This window comes from Ursus americanus, chromosome X, assembly GCF_024610735.1.
Source record: "Ursus americanus isolate L20-20 chromosome X, mUrsAme1.1.p, whole genome shotgun sequence".
Classification (NCBI taxonomy): Eukaryota; Metazoa; Chordata; class Mammalia; order Carnivora; family Ursidae; genus Ursus; species Ursus americanus.
Genome location: NC_142164.1, coordinates 77,600,275 through 77,621,883, shown reverse-complemented (window position 1 = coordinate 77,621,883; position 21,609 = coordinate 77,600,275). Strand labels below are relative to the sequence as shown.

At 37.0% G+C, this 21,609-nt stretch overlaps 1 protein-coding gene across 1 annotated transcript in view; it reads right to left on the bottom strand.

Moving 5' to 3' along the window:
* The window catches only part of WNK3 (WNK lysine deficient protein kinase 3), a 160,951-nt gene that overhangs the window by 34,599 nt on the left and 104,743 nt on the right, over positions 1 to 21,609 (bottom strand). The window contains exons 12-13 of the mRNA XM_087860373.1: positions 10,219 to 10,366; positions 201 to 317 (exon numbers count right to left, since the gene is read on the bottom strand). Coding sequence (XP_087716499.1) covers positions 201 to 317; positions 10,219 to 10,366 — 265 coding nt within the window. The remainder of the gene's footprint in view (positions 1 to 200; positions 318 to 10,218; positions 10,367 to 21,609) is intronic.

The following is a 21,609-nucleotide window of genomic DNA, read 5'->3' as shown; positions in this document are numbered from 1 at the left end:
ATAATAAGTTTAGAGATAAATATACTGAAACAAAAGAAGGTACAGTGACTTACTTTTGATCATGAGTAGTATTGCTCTGTGAAAATTTTAAAAACTAATGGTACCCTAAAAAAGATTGCTCTGAATAAATGAGGGGAGAGTATGAGGAAAAAAAGAGACAGAATACTAAAGGGAAAATAATTTGGTTTCACTGTACTTACCATATAGTCTGCAATATCCTCTGGTGCATCACCATCAACATCAAACTTGAAGGTGACCATCTTGTTGTTGTGTGTCTCCAGTTGACACTCCACCATATTGTCTCCAGATACTGAAACCTGGGCACAAACATTTCACCAATTTAAGAGTCACAGTTATTTATTATCTTCTCTTTGCAAACCTACCAAGGAACATCTAGATGAGCTCACATTCAATATACGGAAAAGTAGTTTAAACTGTTGAGAATATAAAAGGATTGTTTTTCCCTATTGAAATAGTGTCTTAACACCCATTCTATGACAAATACAAGAGTTAAATTAGCAAAATATAAATTAGAAATGTGAACCCTGTGAGAAAGAAAAAGGAATACAACTTTTATAAAAAGACAAAAAAGTCAGAAGAGTTACTCTATTTTTCTAAAATGCAAAGATTGTTCAGTCCTACATTTCCAAAATTCTCTTAATCCCACAAATTGGCTCTTTAAACAGAAGAAAATGCACTGCTATTGGAAATGTATACTGGTCCAGCCTTTTTGGACAGCCCGTCTAGCAATATGTATTTTAAAATTTTTTAAATCTTCATATATTTTCATCAGTTTTATTAATTTATTTTAAATTGAAGTATAATTAACATACACAACACAGTTATATTGAATTTAAGTGTCCAACATACTGATTTAACAATTCCATACATTACTTAGTGCTCACCATGGTAAATGTACTCACCATCTGTCACCAAACAATGTCATTACAATGTCATTGACTATATTCCCTTTGCTGTACATCCCAACCAACAAAACAACTTCCCTCTGCCAACCACTTTTATTCTCTGTATTAATGAGTTTGGGTTGTTTTGTTTGTTTTTGTTTGTCACTTTTTCACCCATTAATTCAACTTCTAGGAAAGAAGCATTAAAAAGAATCAGGGATGTTTATAAAGATCTGTGTTCAAGAGTGTCTACTACAGTGAGATATGTACAGGCAGACAGACAAAAGGAGAAAGACAAAGAAGACACAGATTGGCAGACAGAGAGACTGACAGAAAAAAACAACCTAAATGACAACAGAAGAAATTATTAAATTATTATATCTCTATATAAAGGACTATGTAAGACAACAATTGAAAATATTACATTACTGAAAAATTACTGACACAGGAGAATGTACATGATATATTTAGCTTTTAAAAAGGGAGACTATGACTTCTTAGACTATTGCAAAAAATAGAAGAGGAAGGAAAACTTCCAAATTCATTCTATGACGCCAGCATTAACTGGATACAAAAACCAGATAAAAAAACTACAAAAAAAAAAGAACTACAAGCCAATATCCCTGATAAACATGGATGCAAAAACACTCAACAAAATACTACCATACTGAATCCAGCAACACATTTAAAAAATCATTTACCACAACCAAGCAGAATTGATTCCTTGGATGCAAGGGTGGTTCAATATTCATAAATAAATCAATGTGATACACACATCAACATGAGAAAGAATAAGAACCATATGATCATTTCAATAGATGCATAAAAAGCATATGACAAAGCACAACATCCTTTCATGATGAAAACCCTCAATAAAGTAAGTTTGTAGGGAACATACCTCAACACAATAAAGGCCGTATGTGAAAAATCCATAGAAAACATCATGCTCAATGATGAAAAACTGACACTTTTCCCCCCAGGGTGAGGAAAAATTCAAGGATGTCCACTCTCACCACTTTTTATTCAACATGGTACGGGGAATCCTAGCCACAGCAATCAAATGACAAAAACAAATAAAAGGAATCCAAATTGGTAAGGAAGAAGTAAAACTTCTATTATTTGCAGATGACATGATACTACATATAGAAAACCTAAAAAAAAAAAAACCGAAAAAACTACTAGAACTGATAAATGAATTTACTAAGGCCACAGGATACAAAATCAATGTACAAAAATCAGTTGCATTTCAATACACTAATAATGAATCACCAGAAAAAGAAAGAAAGCAAGCATCACATTTACAATTACACCAAAAATAATAAAATACCTTGGAATAAACTTACCAAAGAGGCAAAAGACCTGTACTCTGAAAAGTATAAAATTCTGATGGAAGATGAAGATGACACAAAGAAATGGAAAGATATCCCATGCTCATGGGTTGAAAGAACAAATACTGTTAAAATGACCATACTATCCAAAGCCATCTATACATTTAATGCAAACCCTATCAAAGTAACAACATTTTTACAGAACTAGAACAAAATATCCCAAAATTTGTATGCGACCACAAAAAACCCGGATTAGCCAAAACAATCTTCAAAAAGAAAAGCAAAGCTAGAGGTATCACAATTCCCCACGTCAAGTTATACCACACAGCCATTGTAATCAAAACAGTATGGTACTGGCACAAAAACACACACACAGATCAACAGAACAGGATAGAAAGCCCAGAAATAAACACACAATTATATGGTCAATTAATCTTCAACAAAAGAGACAAGAATATGCAATTGGAAAAAACAGTCTCTTTGAAAAATAGTGTTGGTAAAACTGGAGAGTTACACGCAAAAGAATGAAAGTGGACCACTTTCATACACTATACACAAAATAAATTCAAAATGGATGAAAGAATTAAATGAGAGGCCCAAAACCATAAAAATCCTAGAAGGGAACACAGGCAGTAATTTCCGTGACACTAGCTGTACCAACATTGTTCTAGATGTTTCCTGAGGCAAGGGAAATAAAAGTAGAAATGAACTATTGGGACTATATCAAAATAAAAAATTAATGTACAGCAATGGAAACAATCAACAAAACAAAAAACAACCCACTAAATGGGAGAAGATATTTGCAAATGATATATCCAATAAAGGGTTTTTATCTAAAATATATAAAGAAATTGGGGCGCCTGGGTGGCACAGCGGTTAAGCGTCTGCCTTCGGCTCAGGGCGTGATCCCGGCATTATGGGATCGAGCCCCACATCAGGCTCTTCCGCTATGAGCCTGCTTCTTCCTCTCCCACTCCCCCTGCTTGTGTTCCCTCTCTTGCTGGCTGTCTCTATCTCTATCGAATAAATAAATAAATAAAATCTTTAAAAAAAAAAAAGAAAGAAATTATACAACTCAACACAAGAAATAAACCAATTACAAAATGGGCAGTAGAGAGAGTCAGAGCTTGGCAAGATGGTGGAGCAGGAGGACCCGGAGCTCATCCCATCCCGTGTTTTCAACTAGGTATCATCCACATCCAAGTCAATAAACTGGAGAGTGATCCAAAGACTGGCAAACCAAACTCCACAACTAAATAAAGGGAAGAATCTTCACCTCAAAGGTCAGGAAGGTCAGAGATGAAGAAGGCTGCCTGCAGGAGGGACTAGCTGTACATACAAAGATTGCTGAGAAACAGGTCCTCAAGGAAGACTAACCCCCATAAGGTATGGCTTTAAGAACCAGAGGGGTTGAATTCCATGAGTCTGTAAAACCAGTGGGGCTTAGAACCTGGAGCTTTGGAGGTCAGCTGACTCAGCACTGGGCAAGCCAGGAGGGCAAGTGATAGCTGGGTTGTCACCCTTAAAGAGACAGCAAGCTGTGGAGAGGCAACATAAAAATGGAAGTTCACACAAAGCCGGAGGAAAACAGGAGACATATGTTCATACTGATTTTGGATTGACTTGGAGGACTTTTCCTAAAATGAGGGAGCCTGATGCAGAGCTCAGCATGGGGCTCCACCTCACAACCCTGAGATCACAACCAGAGCTGAAACGAAGACTTGGACACCCAACTGACTACAGCACACCGGCGCCCCATAAAGTCACTACTTTCAAGAGCAGAAGACACAGGTGAATTTCTTAACACACAAAAACAGACATAGAAAGCCAGAAAAAATGAGGACACAAAAACTTATCCCAGCTGAAAGAACTGGACAAGGCCATAGCCAGAGATATAAGTAACATACCTCATAGAGAATGCAAAAAATGATAAGGAAACTCACTGGACTTGAGATGAGTGGAAGACATGAGTGAGACCCTTAACACAGAAATAAGGAAAGACATAGCAGAGATAAAGGGCACAATAAATGAAATGAGAAACACACTTGATGGAATGAACAGCAGGACAGAAGAAGCAGATAAATGAATTAGCGACCTAGAAGAAAAAGTAGTAGAAAGGAATCAAGCTAAACAAGAGAAAGACAAAAGAACTATGCAAAAAAAGAATAGACTTAGTGAACTCAGTGAATCCATCAAATGTAATAACATTAAAATAACAGGAGGCCCAAAAGAAGAAGAGAGAGGAAGGGGTGGGGGCAGAACATTTATTTCAAGAAATAATAGTTAAAAATGTCCCCAGTCTGGGGAAGGAAGCAAAATCCAGATCCAGGAGGCACAGAGAACCCCCAACAGAATAAACAAAAGCAGACTGATACCAAGATATATTGTAATTAAATTTGCAAAATATAGTAACAAAGAAAAAGATCTCAAAAGCTGTAAGACGAAAGAAATTCTTAACTTACAAAGGTAAACCATAAGGCTAGCAGGAGATTTTGCAACAGAAACGTTGCAAGCCAAAAGGGAGTGACATGATCTATTCAAAGTGCTGAAGGGGAAAAATCTGCAGCCAAGAATACTCTATACAGCAAAGCTATCATTCTGTATAAAAGAAGAGATAGACTTTCACAGATAAACAAAAACTAAAGCAGTTCATGATCACTAAACCAGCCCTGCAAGAAATATTCAAAAGGACTCTGAGCAGAAAAAAGAAAGCAAAAGTGACAGTATATGGGACACCTGGGTGGATCAGTCAGTTGAGCGTCTGACGCTTGATTTCGGCTCAGGTCATGATCTCAGGGTTGTGAGGTTTAGCCCCTAGGGAGTCTGCTAGAGATTCTCTCTCCCTCGCTTTCTGCCCCTCCCCCCACTCACGTGTGCTCGCTCTCTCTCCAAAACGAACAAATGAATAAATTAATAAATCTTTAAAAGTAAAAGTGACAGTAGAGATGTAGAAAACAGAAAGGTGGTAAAAATGAGTATTTCTGTAAAAAATCAGTTAAGGAACTCACTAAAAAAAAGGATAAAGTGAACTAAAATATACCTAAAACACGGGGAGGACAGGAGTAAAGAATGGGTTCAAACTTAAATGACCATCAACCTAATATAGACTGCAATAATGCAGATGTTATATCAAATTTATCAAATATCAAACATTACAGCATATGTCAAAACCACTAATATTCAAAGATAAAAAGAAAGAAATCCAAAGATATCATTAAAAAATCAGCAATACATGAAAGAGAAAAACACAAGGGTTAGAGAAAATCTTCAGAAACAGCCATAAACAAGTCATAAAATGCAATAAATACATATCTAATAGATATGTAATTGAAAATCACTTTCAATGTAATAACTAGAATAAATGCTCTAGTGAAAAGACATCGGGTAACAGAATGGATAAGAAAACAATGCCCATCTATATGCTGCCTACAAGAGACCGATTTTACATCTAAAGACATAGGAAGATTGAAAGTGACAGGATGGATAAGCATCTATCATGCCAACGGATGTCAAAAGAAAGTGGAATAGCAATACACACATCAGACGAACTAGACATTAAAACCAAAAATGTAAGAAGACACAAAAAAGGACATGACAAATAATAAAGGTGACAATCCAAGCTATAACAACTGTAAATATTTATTTTTTTTATTTTAATGTTTTTTTATTATATTATGTTAGTCACCATACAGTACATCCCTGGTTTTTGATGTAAAGTTCAATAATTCATTAGTTGCATATAACACCCAGTGCATCATGCAATACGTGCCCTCCTCACTACCCATCACAAGCCTATCCCATTCCCCCACCCACCTCCCCTCTGAAGCCCTCAGTTTGTTTCTCAGAGTCTATAGTCTCTCATGCTTCATTCCCACTGTAAATATTTATGAACCTAACATGGGACCACTGAAATACATAAAACAGTTAATAACAAACATAAAGGAACTTATTGATAATAATACAATAATAGCAGGGGACTTAAACACTCAACTTATATCAATGGACATATCCTCTAAACAGAAATTAAACAAGGAAACATTGGCATTTTATGACACTGGAACAGATGGACTTAACACATATATTCAGAACATTCCATCCCAAAACAGAACACACGTTCAAGTGCACACTGAACAACCTACAGAATAGATCACATATTAGCTCTCAAAACAAGCTACAACAAATTCAAGAAGACTGAAGTCATACCACGCATCTTTTCTGACCACAATGCTGTGAAACTAGAAGTCAACCACAAGAAAAAATCTGGAAAGACCACAAATATATGCAGGTTAAATAACATGCAACTAGTCAATGAATGGCTCAACCGGGAAATAAAAGAAGAAATAAAAAAGTACATAGAAACAAATGAAAATGAAAATACAATGGTCCAAAACCTCTGGGATACAGCAAAAGCTGTTCTAACACGGAAGTTTATAGCAACAGGTGTACCTCACCAAGCAAGAAGCTCTCAAATACACGACCTGACCTTACATCTAAAGGAGCTAGAGAAAAACAACAAACAAAACGTTGAGCCAGCAGAAGGAAGGAAAGAATAAAGATTAGAGCAGAAATAAATGATACAGAAACTGAAAAAAAAACACCCAATAGAATATACCAGTGAAAGCAAGGGCTGGCTCTATGAAAAAAAAAAATCAATAAAATTGATAAACCTCTACCAGGACTTAACAGGAAAAAAAGAAAAAAGGCTCAAATAAATAAAATCACAAATGAGCAAAGAGAAATAACAACCAACAACACACATAGAAACAATCATAAGAGGGCGCGCCTGGGTGGCACAGCGGTTGAGCGTCTGCCTTCGGCTCAGGGCGTGATCCTTGCGTTATGGGATCGAGCCCCACATCAGGCTCCTCTGCTATGAGCCTGCTTCTTCCTCTCCCACTCCCCCTGCTTGTGTTCCCTCTCTCGCTGGCTGTCTCTATCTCTGTCGAATAAATAAATAAAATCTTTAAAAAAAAAGAAACAAACAATCATAAGAGAATATTATGAAAAACTACATGCCAGAAATTGGACAACCTAGAAGAAATGGATAAATTCCTACAAACATATAAACTACCAAAACTGAAACAAGGGAATAGAAAATTTGAACAGATAACTAGCAAAGAACTCGAATCAGTAATCAAAAAACTCCCAACAAACAAAAGTCCAGGTCCAGATGGATTCACAAGCGAATTCTACAAAACATTTAAAGAAGAGTTAATGCCTATTCTCCTCAAACTATTCCAAAAAATAGAGAAGAAAGGAAAACTTGCAAATTTACTCTAAGATGCCAGCATTACCCTGATACCAAAGCCAGATAAAGGCACTACTAGAAAAGAGAACTACAGGTCAATATCCCTGATGAACATATACACAAAAATCAATGTTTGAAAGGAAAAGCAGGGGCGCCTGGGTGGCTGAGTTGGTTAAGCGTCGGACTCTTGATTTCAGCTCAGGTCATGATCTCGGCATTGTGAGACTGAACCTCACACTGGGCTCCATGCTCAGCAGGCAGTCTGCTCCTCCTCCTCCTGTCTCTCTCCCTCCCCCTATGCCCCTCCCTCCACTCACACTCATGTGTGTTCTCTCTCTCTCAAAAAATAAACAAACAAATAAATCTTTAAAAAATACAAATAAAAGGAAAAGCAAAACTGGAGGCATCACAAATCTGGACATCAGGTTATACAACTAAGCTATATTAATCAAAACACTATGGTACTGGCACAAAAATAAACACACAGATCAATGAAAGATAAAAGAAAATCTAGAATTAAACCCACAAGTTTAGATCAATTAATTTTCAACAAAGCAGGAAACAATATCCAATGGTAAAAGGACAGTCTCTTCAACAAATGGCATTGGAAAAAATTGGACAACAACATGCAAAAGAATGTAATTCCACCACTTTCTGACACCATACACAAAAACAAATTCAAAATGGATTAAAGATCTAAATGTAAGACCTAAAACTGCAAAAATTCTAGAAGAGAACACAAACAGTAACTTGTTGACATCAGCATCAGCAACTTCTTTCTAGTTATATCTCCTGAAGACGGAAACAAAAGCAAAAACGATCTATTGGGACTACATCAAAATAAAAAGCTTCTATACAGCAAAGGAAACAATTAACAAAACTAAAAGGCAACCTATGGAATGGGAGATGATATTTGCAAATTACATATCTGATAAAGGGCTAATATACAAAATATGTTAAGAATTTATATAATTCAACACAACAAAAACAAGTAATCCAACTACGAAGTTGTCAGAAGACACAAACAGACATTTCTCCAAAGAAGACATTCAGATGGCCAACAGACACATTAAAAGATGCTCATCATCACAGAAACGCAAATCAAAACTACAATGAGCTATCAACTCACGCTTGTTGGAATGGCTAAAATCAACAACACAAGAAAAAACAGTTGTTGATGAGGATGTGGAAAAAAAGGAACCTTCATGCACTATTGCTTGGAATGCAAACTGGTGTAGCCACTGTGGAAAACACTATGGAGGTTCCTCAAAAAGTTCAAAATAGAACTACCCCATGATCCAGTAATCACACTACTGGGTATTTACATAAAGAATACATAAACACTAATTCAAAGGGATATATACACCCCTATGTTAACAGCAGCACTATTTACAATAACCAAGATATGGAAGCAACTCAAGTGTCCATCAATTGATGAATGTATAAAGAAGATGTGGGGTGTGTGTGTGTGTGTGTGTGTGTGTGTGTGTATATAATGAAATATTATTCAGCCATAAAAAAGAATGAAATCTTGTCATTTGCAACAAAATGGATGGTGCTCAAAAGTGTAATGCTAAGTGCAATAAGTGAGAGAAAGACAAATACCATAAGATTTTACTCATATGTGGTATTTAAGAAACAAAACAAATGAAAAATTGAAAAAAAAGAGAGAGAGAGAGAAACCAAGAAACAGACTATAGAGAACAAACTGATGTTTACCACAGGGGAGGTATATGGGGGATGGGTGAAATAGATGATATGGATTAAAGCTTACCCTTATCATGATGAGCACTAAGTAATGTACACAACTCTTGAGTAACTATATTGTACACCTGAAACTAATATAACACTGTCTGTTAACTACACCAGAATTAAAATTAAAAACTTAATAAAATTGGGGCGCCTGGGTGGCACAGCGGTTAAGCGTCTGCCTTCGGCTCAGGGCGTGATCCCGGCGTTATGGGATCGAGCCCCACATCAGGCTCCTCTGCTATGAGCCTGCTTCTTCCTCTCCCACTCCCCCTGCTTGTGTTCCCTCTCTCGCTGGCTGTCTCTATCTCTGTCAAATAATAAACAAAATCTTTAAAAAAAAAACTTAATAAAATTAACATATATGTGTGTATGTGTGTACATGTATGTGTGTTCAGGAAAAGAAAAAGGAAGAATACAAAATTATATGTATAGGTTTAAGCATCCATCCAAAACGTATACCACATTGGTTAGAAATATCAGCTTTAAAGTCTGAACTGGATTTGGATCTGACTATCACTTGCTAATTCAATGACCGTAGGCAAATTACTTTACCTCTCTAATTTTCAGCATCTTCATTTGTAAAGATGAGTATACTGACATCTATCAGACAGGGTTACTGAAGGATTAAATGATAAAACAAATGCATAACATTTGGGGTGTCTACCACAAAAGAATATAATAAATTTGCTACTATTACTAGTACTGTTACAACCTTAATAATGTAAAATACTACATATACATAGAGGAAAAAAAGATGAAAACTAAAACATTAATAGGAACTATCTCTGACAGGTGGTAAAAGTGATTTTTATTTTCTTCCTAATATTTGATCTATATTTCCTAGTACGTATTTTTAACAGAAAAAAAATTTAATGAAAGAGACGTTACCATTTCACAATGCTCTACACTCATGTCTGAAGCAACATGGCCCCAACCTGTCAACACAGACCTCTACACACTTAACCAATAATATTTACACACTGACCTGAAGGACAGTAAGTTGGAATTTAGTCCCCTTCTCTGGTCGAGGACAGGAAGCTCTTCTTTGTTTGATCCGATCTTGTTTGCCATTTCCACATGGGTTATCAGGGGTATTGATGTTTTCCTTCACAGCTGCCATATCAGGATTCAAACTAGTTATTAGGAAAAAAAGCAAAAGCAAGTCCTATTCAATTTCTCAGAGAAAACATTATTCCATGATTCTCAAAGCCCAGTATTTAACCCAAATTAGAATTAACATCTGAAATTCTATGATGTCTAGAATAATTCCATTATGATGGTAAAATTCTAGAAAAATTCCAATTATAAAATAAGACGGAATGAGTTTAAAGAAAATAAATTAGAAATATAATGTCAGAGAATATACAAAAAGCAAATTGTACACTTTAAACTGGTTAACTTAATGGTATGTGAATTATATCTCAATAAAGATGTTTTTCAAAGTTATGAAAAACTGAGGTAATATGTATTTATCTGGCAATCACCTGACAGTAGTGGGACTGAAAGAAAAACACTGTCATTGATGGACCTCTGTGGAACCTTTAATCAGAGGATGCTCTTGATCAATTTTATCTTGTTTGTTTTTGGGTATATTATTAATGTGTTCAAATAAAACTTCTAACAAACAATTTTCACTCAAAATATACCTGTTTATGTGTTGAACTCAAAAGGGCATAAACAGACCGAGTAGGAGAGACAGGAACAGGGTAGGAGAAAGAATAAAAAATGAAAATACGATTTAAAAAAATGTGGTAGTGGTTTGTTGGAAAATGGTGGCAGAGTAGGAGGACCCTACGCTCACCTGTCCCATAAATACAACCAGATAACTACCAAATCATCCAAAATACATCAGATATTGACCCGAAGACTGGAAGAACAACTACACAACTAAAGGTAGGGAAGAGGCCACACTGAAGAAGGTAAAAGTGTGGAGACGTGTTTGGGGAGAGAATCAGATTGTGGCCACTGGGGTGGGAAGGAAGCAGTGGTCACAGAAAATGGTTAGACAGACTAACACACAGGGGAGTGCATGGGAAAACAAATCCCCATACCAACTGGTTTGGAAAGCAAGAGGGGCCAAATTTCAGACTTCAGCAACCAGTGGGGCATAAAGTCTGGAGTTTTAAGGTCACTGGGCTTGACTGGGATACAGCCCAGAGGACATTGTGCTACTTTTGCAGAACAGGCAGACAAACAACCTGTGAGTATACAGTGTGGCAACAGTGATATGAAGAGCACCTGGGGTACACAGTGGGGAGGTTATTTGCTCATTTCAGACCATATCCCAGAGAGGCAGTGTTCAGGGAGAGAAACCTCCGGGAAGAAAAGAACTAGGCGGAGCCAATTCCTCCCCCTGACCCTAAGTATAAGCACAAGGCCACCACAGGAACCAGCACAATGTTGACAATCCCGACCTGACATGCTTACACCAAGCCCTGCCTCTCCCACATGCTAATGGAACTTCTGTTTCCAGTCTCCATTGCCACTATCCCACCTTGGTGGGCCCCTCCCCCCCAGAAGACTGGCCCAAAACCCTGCTCACACAATGCTTCCTTACTCAGGAGTTTTGCAGAGCCTTAGTTATAGCGGTGGTGAGAACAGGTCTCATTTCACAAACGGACCAGGGCACACCTAGTTAAAACATGCCACATTCAGGCAAAGGAGCAAATACTGCCCACAACACACAAACAGAGCCTCTGCAAACAACTGGCCTGAAAGATAAAGTGGCTAGGACAAAATAAGAGCATACACAGCACACACTGGAGACACTCCTGTAAGCACCAGGCCCTGGGGAATAAGGGACACTCCTGGGGAAGGCACTACAGGACCTCTTCATCATAAGGCCATTACCCTCAAGAATAGAAGATGCAGCTGACTTTCCTAAAACAGAGAAACAAAACAGGCACAGAAATATAGGTAAAATGAGAAGACAGAGAAATTTATCCCAAATGAAAGAACAGGACAAGGCCACGGCCAGAAATCTAAGCAAAACAGAAATACATAACATGCCTGATGGAGAGTTTAAAGTAATGATCACAAACATACTCATTGGACTTGAGAAAAGAATGGAGGACATCAGTGAGACCCTTAACACAGAGATAAGGAATAACATAGCAGTGATAAAGGGCTCAATATATGAAATGAGAAGCACACCTGATGGGATGAAGAGCAGGATGGAAGAAGTAGAGGAACAAATTAGTGACCTAGAAGACAGAATATGTAAAGGCATCAAGTTGAACAAGAGAGAAAAAAGAATTATGAGAAATGAAAATAGACTTAGGGAACACAGTGACTCCACCAAATGTAATAACATTCATATTATAGGAGTCCTAGAAGAAGAGAGAGGAAAGGGGGTAGAAAATTTACTGGAAGAAGTAATAGCTGAAAACTTCCCTAATCTGGGGAAGGTAACAGATACCCAGATCCAGGAGGCATGAGAACACCCAACAAAATCAACAAAAGGAGATCCATACCAAGATATATTTTCATCAAATTGGCAAAAAAAAAAAATAGTGATGAAGAAAAAAATTTAAGGGGCACCTGAGTGGTTCAGTTGGTTAAGTGTCTGCCTTCAGCTCAAGTCATGATCCCGGGGTCCTGGGATTGAGCCCCTCATCGGGCTCCCTTCTCCATCTCCCTCTGCAGTGCCCCCTGCTTCTGTTCTCTTTCCCTCCCTCTATCAAATAAATAAATAAATAAATAAAATCTTTAAAAATTTTTAAAAGCAAGGCAAAAGAAGATAGTAACATAAAAGAGAAACCTCAAAAGGATAGCAGGGGATTTTTCAGCAGAAGCTTTAAAAGCCAGAGGGGAGTGGCATGACAGGTTCAAAGTGCTGAATGAGAAAAATCTGCAGCCAAGAATACTCCATCCACCAAGGCTACCATTCAGAAAAGAAGGAGAGACAAAGAGTTACCTGGACAAATAAAAACTAAAGGAGTTCATGACCACTAAACCAGCTCTGTAAAAAAATATTAAAGGGGACTCTTTGAGTGGAAAGGAGAGACCAAAAGTGAAAGTATAAAGGTAGGAAACTGAAGCAGTAAAAATTAATATTTCTGTAAAAATTCAGGCAAGGTATTCACAAAATAAATGGAAAACATGTAAAATATGCAAATATGTGAAATACGACAAAATATACCTAAAATGTGGGGAGGAGAAGAGTAAAGAATGGGTCCAAACTTAAACGACCATCAAATTAATATAGACTGCTACATGCAGATGTCATACACAAACCTAATAGTAACCATATATCAAAAACCACTAATAAATATGTAAAGAACAAAGAGAAAAAATCCAAATATATCAATAAGGAAAATAACCAAATGATGAAAGAGATAAAAACAATAAAGGATCAGAGGAAATCTTCAGAAACAACCACAAAACAAAGAATAAAATGACGATACATTTTCAATAATTACTTCGAAGGTAAATGGACTCAATGCTCCTATCAAAAGTCATAGGGGCACAGAATGGATAAAAAAAAATAAGACCCATCTATATGCAGCCTACAAGAGACTCATTTTAGACCTAAAGACATAAACAGATTGAAAATGAGGGAGTGGAGAAATGTCTATCATGAAAATGGATGTCAACAGAAAGATGGAGGAGCAATACTTACATCAGAGAAAACAGACTTTAAAACAAAGACTAACAAGAGAAAAAGGAGAACAATATATAATCATAAAGGGGATCTCCAACCAGAAGATACAACAATTATAAATATCTACACACCCAACATATGAGCAAAAAAGACAGTTATAACCAATATAAATAATCAATAATCATACAATAGTTGGGTACTTTAACACCCAACTTACAGCAATGGGCTGATCATCTAAACAGAACACCGGGGCACCTGGGTGGCTCAGTCAGTTAAGCGTCTGCCTTTGGCTCAGGTCATAGTTTCACGGCCCTGAGATATAGCCCTGTGTAGGGCTCCCTGCTCGGTAGGGAGTCTGCTTTTCCCTCTCCCTCTGTCCCTCCCCACTGCTCATGCTTGCTCTCTCTCACTTCTCAATCTCTCAAATAAATAAAATATTTTTTTTTAAAAAGAACATCAAAAAGGGAACAATGGCTTTGAATGACACTGGAACAGATGGATTTAACACATATATTCAGAACATTCCATCCCAAAACGGCAGAATACGCGTTCAAGTGCACACTGAACAACCTACAGAATAGATCACATATTAGCTCTCAAAACAAGCTACAACAAATTCAAGAAGACTGAAGTCATACATCACATCTTTTCTGACCATAACGCTATGAAACTAGAAGTCAACCACAAGAAAAAATCTGGAAAGACCACAAATATATGCAGGTTAAATAACACGCAACTAGTCAATGAATGGCTCCACCAGGATATAAAAGAAGAAATAAAAAAGTACATAGAAACAAATGAAAATGAAAACACAATGGTTTTGTGTTTTCACACAAAAGCTGTTCTAACATGGAAGTTTATAGCAATACAGGCGTACCTCAACAAGCAAGAAAACTCTGAAATAAACAACCAGATCTTGCATCTAAAGAAGCTAGAGAAAACAACAAACAAAACGTTGAGCCAGCAGAGGGAAGGAAAGAATAAAGATTAGAGCAGAAATAAATGATATAGAAACTAAAAAAAAAAAAAGAACAGATCAACAAAACCAGAAGCTGTTTCTTTGGAAAAAATTAATAAAATTGATAAACCTCTAGCCAGACTTAGCAAAAGGAAAAGAGAAAGGACCCAAATAAACAAATTCACAAATGAGAGAGGAGAAATAATCAACATCACAGAAATATGAACAACTATAGGAGAATAAATATTATGAAAAACTATATGCAACAAATTGGACAACCTAGAAGAAATTAATAAATTCACAGAATCATATAAACTCCTGAAACTGAAACAGGAAGAAATAGAAAATTTGGAAAAACTGATAACCAGCAAAGAACTTGAGTCAGTAATCAAAAAACTCCCAACAAACAAAAGTCCAGGACCAGATGGCTTCACAGGCAAATTCTACCAAACATGTAAGGAAGAGTTAATACTTGTTCTTCTCAAACTGTTCCAAAAAATAGAAAAGGAAAGAAAACTTCCAAATTCATTCAGGCCAGCATTATCCTGATACCAAAACCAGATAAAGACACCACTAAAAAACAGAACCACAGGGCAATATCCTTTATCCTTGATGAATAAAGATGCAAAAGTCCTCAACAAAACACTAGCAAATTGAATCTAACAGTATATTAAAAAAATCATTCACCACAATCAAGCGGGATTTACTCCTGGATTGTAAGGGTGGTTTAATATTTGCAGATCAATCAACATATTACATCACATCAATAAGAGAAAGAATAAGAACCACATGATCCTTTCAATAGATGCAGAAAAAGCATTTGACATAGTACAACATCCATTTACGATAAAAACCCTCAATGAAATAGGTTTAGAGGAAACATACCTCAACCTAATAAAGGCCATCTATGTAAAACCCACAGGTAACATCATACTTAATGAGGAAAAACTGAGAGTGTTCTCCTAAGGTCAGCAGCAAGTCAAGGATGTCCACTCTTCCACTTTTATTCAAGATAGTACTGGAAGTCAAGCCACAGCAATCAAACAACAACAAAAAAATAAAAGCTATCCAAATTGGTAGGAAGAAGTAAAACTTTCACTATCTGCAGATGACATGATATTGTATATAGAAAACCCAAATGACTACCATAAAACTGCTAGAACTGATAAAGAAATTCAGTAAAGTTGCAGGATACAAAATCAATATACAGATATCTGTTGCATTTCTTTCTTCTTTAAAGATTTATTTATTTGAGAGAGAGAGAGAGAGAGAGAGAGACAGCACAAGTCAAGGGAGGGGCAGAGGGAGAGGGAGAGAGAAGATCTTAAGCACGCTCAATGTGGGGCTCGATACCAGGTCCATGAGATCATGACCTGAGCCGAAATCAAGAGTTAAGACACCTAACCAACTCAGCCCCCCGGGCGCCTCAGATATCTGTTGCATTTCTATACACCAATAATGTAGCAGCAGAAAGAGAAATTAAGAAACCAATCCCATTTACAGTTGTACCAAAAATAGTAAGATACATAGGAATAAACCTAACCAAAGAGGTAAAAGTTCTGTACTCTGAAAACTATAAAACAGTGATGAAAAAACTGAAGATGACACAAAGAAATGGAAAGAGATTCCATACTGATAGATTAGAACAAATACTGTTAAAATGCCTATACTACAAAAAGCACTCTGCAAATTCAATGCAATCCCTATCAAAATACCAACAATTTTTTTCAAAGAACTAGAACAAATGATCCTAAAATTTCTATGAAACCATGAAAGACCCTGAATAGACAAAGCAATCTTGAAAAAGAAAAGCAAAGCTGGAGGCATCACAATTCTGGACTTCACATTATATTACAAAGCTGTAGTGATCAAAACAGTAATGGCACAAAAATAAACACATAGATCAATAGAACAGAATTTCAGAAATAAACCCACAATTATAGGGCCAATTAATCTCTGACAAAGCAGGAAAGAATATCCAGTGGGAAAAAGAAATTCAACAACTGATGTTGGCAAAACTGGACAACAACATACAAAACAATGAAACTGGACCACTTTTTTTTATTTCTTTTATAATAATTTTTTACTATATTATGTTAGTCAAAATACAGTACATTCCTAGTTTTTGATGTAAAGTTCCATGATTCATTACTTGCGTATAACACCCAGTGCACCATGCAATACGTGCCCTCCTTAATACCCATCACCGGCCTATCCCATTCCCCCACCCACCCCCCTGAAGCCCTCAGTTTGTTTCCCAGAGTCCATAGTCTCTCATGGTTCATTCCCCCTTCTGTTTACCCCCCTTTCTTCTCCTACCAATCTTCCTACTTCTTATGTTCCATAAATGAGTGAAACCATATGATAATTGTCTTTCTCTGCTTGACTTATTTCGCTTAGCATTATCTCCTCCAGTCCCGTCCATGTTGCTGCAAATGTTGAGAAATCATTCTTTTTGATGGCTTAGTAATATTCCATTGTATATATGGACCACATCTTCTTAATCCAGTCTCTTACACCATACACAACAATAAATTCAAAACGGATGAAAGAACTAAATGGGAGACCTGAAATCATAAAAAGCCTAGAAGAGAACACAGGCAGTAACTTCTTTGACCTTGGCCACAGCAACTTCTTTCTAGATATGTCTCCTGAGGCAAGGGAAACAAAAGCAAAAATAAACTACTGGGACTACATGAAAATAAAAAGCTTCTCTATAGCCAAGGAAATAATAAAACTGAAAGGTAACCTACTGAATGGGATAAGATTTTTGCAAATGACATATTTGATAAAGACTTAGTACCCAAAATATATAAAGAACTTATAAAACTCAACACCCAAAAAACAATCCAATTTAAAAATGGATAAAGAAATGAACAGACATTTCTCCAAAGAAGACATCCGATGGCCAGCAGACACATGAAAAGATATTCACCATCACTTATCATCAGAGAAATGTAATCAAATCTACAATAAAATATCACTTCATACCTGTTGGAATGGCTAAAATCAACAACACAAGAATCAACAGATATTGGCAAGGGTGCAGAGAAAGGGAACCCTCTTGCAATGTTGGTGGGAAAATAGTATGGCAGTTCCTCAAAAAGTTAAAAATAGAACTACCCTATGATCCAGCAATTGCACTACTGGGGTTTACCCAAGGAATGCAAAAACACTAATTCAAAAAGATACATGCACCCCTATGTTTATAGCAGCACTATTTACAATAGTCAAATTATGGAAGCAGCCCAAGTGTCCATCAATTATTGAATGGATAAAGATTTGGTGTATATATATATACAATGGAATATTATTCAGCCATAAATAAGAATGGAATCTTTTCATTCGAAATGACATGGATGGAGGTATAAAGTATAATGCTAAGTGAACTAAGAAAAAGAAAGACAAATAACATAACTTTACTCATATGTGGAATTTAAGAAACAAAACAAATGAGCAAAGGGACAAAAACACAGAGGAGAGAGACAGACAAATGAAGAAACAAACTCATCATTATAGAGAACAAAGTGTTACCAGACGAAGGTGGGTGGGGGGAATCAGTTAAAAATGTAATGCAGATTAAGCTGTACACTTCTCATAGTGAGCACTGGGAATTGTCTGGAATTGTTGAATAACTATGTTATACACCTGAAACTAATAAAACACTGAATGTTAAAAAAAATCAAAAATAAAAAAAACTTATATTTAAAGGAAAAAGGGAAATGTGGTATATACATGTTTATACATACACATACGTAAACACACACACACAAAGGAATAGTATTCAGCCACAAAAAAGAATGGAGTCTTGCTATTTTCAATAGCATGAACAGACCCTCAGGATATTATTTTCCTCTTTATATTTCTCATGCTAAGTGAAATAAGATGGAAAGAGAAAGAAAAATATCATATGATTTCACTTATATATGGAATTAAAAAAAAACAGACTCCTCGGGGCGCCTGGGTGGCTCAGTCGTTGGGCGTCTGCCTTCGGCTCAGGGTGTGATCCCAGACTCCTGGGATCAAGCCCCACATCGGGCTCCCTGCTCTGCTGGGAGCCTGCTTCTTCCTCTCCCACTCCCCCTGCTTGTGTTCCTCTCTCACTGGCTGTCTCTCTCTATGCCAAATAGATAAATAAAATCTTTAAAAGAAAAAAACAGACTCCTATACACAGAGAACAGATTAATGATTAATTAATCATTGCCACAGGTTGCCAGAGGTGGGAAATGGGTTGAGCAATTGGGTGATGGGAAAGATAAAAGCTTCCTGTTATAAAATAAGTAATTCCTGGGATATCATGTACATTATGGTGACTATAGTTAATAATATTGTATATTTCAAAGTTGCTAAGAGATTAGATCTTAAAAGTTCTCATCACAAGAAAATAATTCTATAACTATGTATGGTGATAGATGTTCACTACACTTATTGTGGTGATCATTTTGCAATACATGCAAATATCAAATCATGTCGTACATTTGAAGCTAATGTAAGTTTGTATGTCAGTTACACCTCAATAAAGGAAATAATAAAATAAAACTACAATTCTGGTTAAAAAATAAAAATGAATAATATTAAAATGGTTCAATGTGATTAATTTTAACTAGTTATGTTTTACAGGTTCACATCAATATGATTATGAAAGGGCAGCTAAACCTTCAGTTTATCTGTGTCAGGGCATTTTTCAGCTTTTTTCTTTAATAAGTTTGTAGATATTTCAATAAATATAAAATTTCCAATAAACACATTTAAAAATTAAATAAGATGTTAGCACCAAACACATCTTTTAAATTAATTTTTAGGTAAAGTCCTTTCTCCTAGAAACTACTCCTGGAATATCTGTATAAAGATATGAAAGAAGATATAAAAATAACTCCTAAAATTTTTCCTATGTCTCTGTTAAAAAATTTTTTATAAATACATGTGGTGGAAGGGGGTACTTGGGTGGCTGCGTCAGTTAAGTGTCTGACCCTTGGTTTTACTCAGGTCATGATCTCAGGGTCCTGGGTTCAAGCCCCACGTAGGGCTCTAATTTCAGTGGGAAGTCTGCCTGAGGATTCTCTCTCTCCCTCCATCTGCTCCTCCCCCCACTCACTCTCTCTCTCTCTCTAATAAGTAAATAAATCTTTAAAAAAACAAGTGGTGGAAGAAGATACATTAATGCTGCTCTTAGTTTTTTAATATACAAAGAAATAACAGTAACAACACTTTCAAAAGATAAAAGGCACATAATTCTAGTCAGTGGGACTATATCATTGACATTTCAAAGTAATCTTGAAACACCAGTTCAGGGTTTGGGACAAAATGGCAAAAATTCAATTCTTTCTCTTTTCTTCCTACCTCTTAAGTCCAACTAAATAATGTGGAAATAATAGAGTAGACAATCACAGCTGGATACTGAAGAATGACAATATGAAGGTGGACTGGCTAGGGACTCCCAGGACTCACGGAAAAACAAAGCAGTTTGGCATCTTCCAATTACCCACCCAGTGACAAGATAGTCCAGGCTCAGTGTCTCCTGACTCTCAGCTCAAACACAAAGGCAGCACAAGTCCAGTGGTCTCCTGACCTCCAACTCAGCAGAAGGTAGTTCACGTGGGCCCTTTCCTCCCCTAGTAACATTGAAGGGAGCTCCACCAGTAGCATGTGGCCTGGAGTTCTGGCCTGGGGCAGCAGCAATGGACCCCAGTGGTGTCAGGTGAACCAAGCAGACAGAATTAGTACTACAAGGACTCTGAAAACTAAATTGTCATTAGAACCACAGCCCACAAAAGTAGATCAGAACGTATGCATCTAACTAGGGTAACTGCCTGCTAAAATAGAGTATTTAAATATGATCCAGAGTCTCCCAAAATAATATCCCAAATGTCCAGAAGACAAATGAAAATTCCTTGCCATACCAAAAGCCACAGAAAATCACAATTTGAATGCAAAAAGACAATCAAGAGATGCCAACATTGGATGAATCAGATATTGGATTTATCTGACAAGGATTTTATTTTTTAAAAGATTTATTTATTTGTCAGAGAGAGAGAGCACAAGCAGGGGGAGCAGCAGGCAGAGGGAAAAGAAGGCTCCCCACTGAGCAAGGAGCCTGATACAGGGCTCGATCCCAAGACCCTGTGATCATGACTTGAGCTGAAGGCAGGTGCTTAACCAACTAGCCACCCAGGCATCCCTATCTGATAAGGATTTTAAAGCAGCCGTCATCAAAATGCTTCAAAAAACCAATTATAAATACTCTTGAAGCAGATGCAAAAACAGAAAATCTTAGAAATAATGGAAATTATAAAAATAAAGCACAATCACAGGAAGTGACATCACCAAGATGGCAACAGAGGTTGTTTCTGACTTTGCTCACAAGAACAATAACTATTCAAGAACAAGACACCACTGAAAGAATCCTAGAACATGGGGGTGTGGCTGAAGCACCCCTCTACACCACAGACACCAAGTCAGACTGGATTAGAAAGGTAAGAGAAGGGGCGTCTGGGTGGCTCAGTCAGTTAAGCGTCCGACTCTTGATTTCAGCTCAGGTCATGATCTCAGGGTCATGAGATCAAGCCCCAAGTCGGGCTCTGTGCTGGGCGTGGAGCCTGCTTAAGATTTTTCTCTCCCTCTCCTTCTGCCCCTACCTCCTGCTCATGCTCACACACACTCTCTCTCTTTTTCTCCCCCCTCTAACAAAAAGAAGAAGGGTAGGAGAAGTGGCTATACATTGGCCACACTGCCTCTACCCCAGGCCAGCACAGCACCTGAGCCTCCAGTACCTCCAGTGGGAAAAGAGAACCTGGAGGGGAAAACCAGCCCTCACT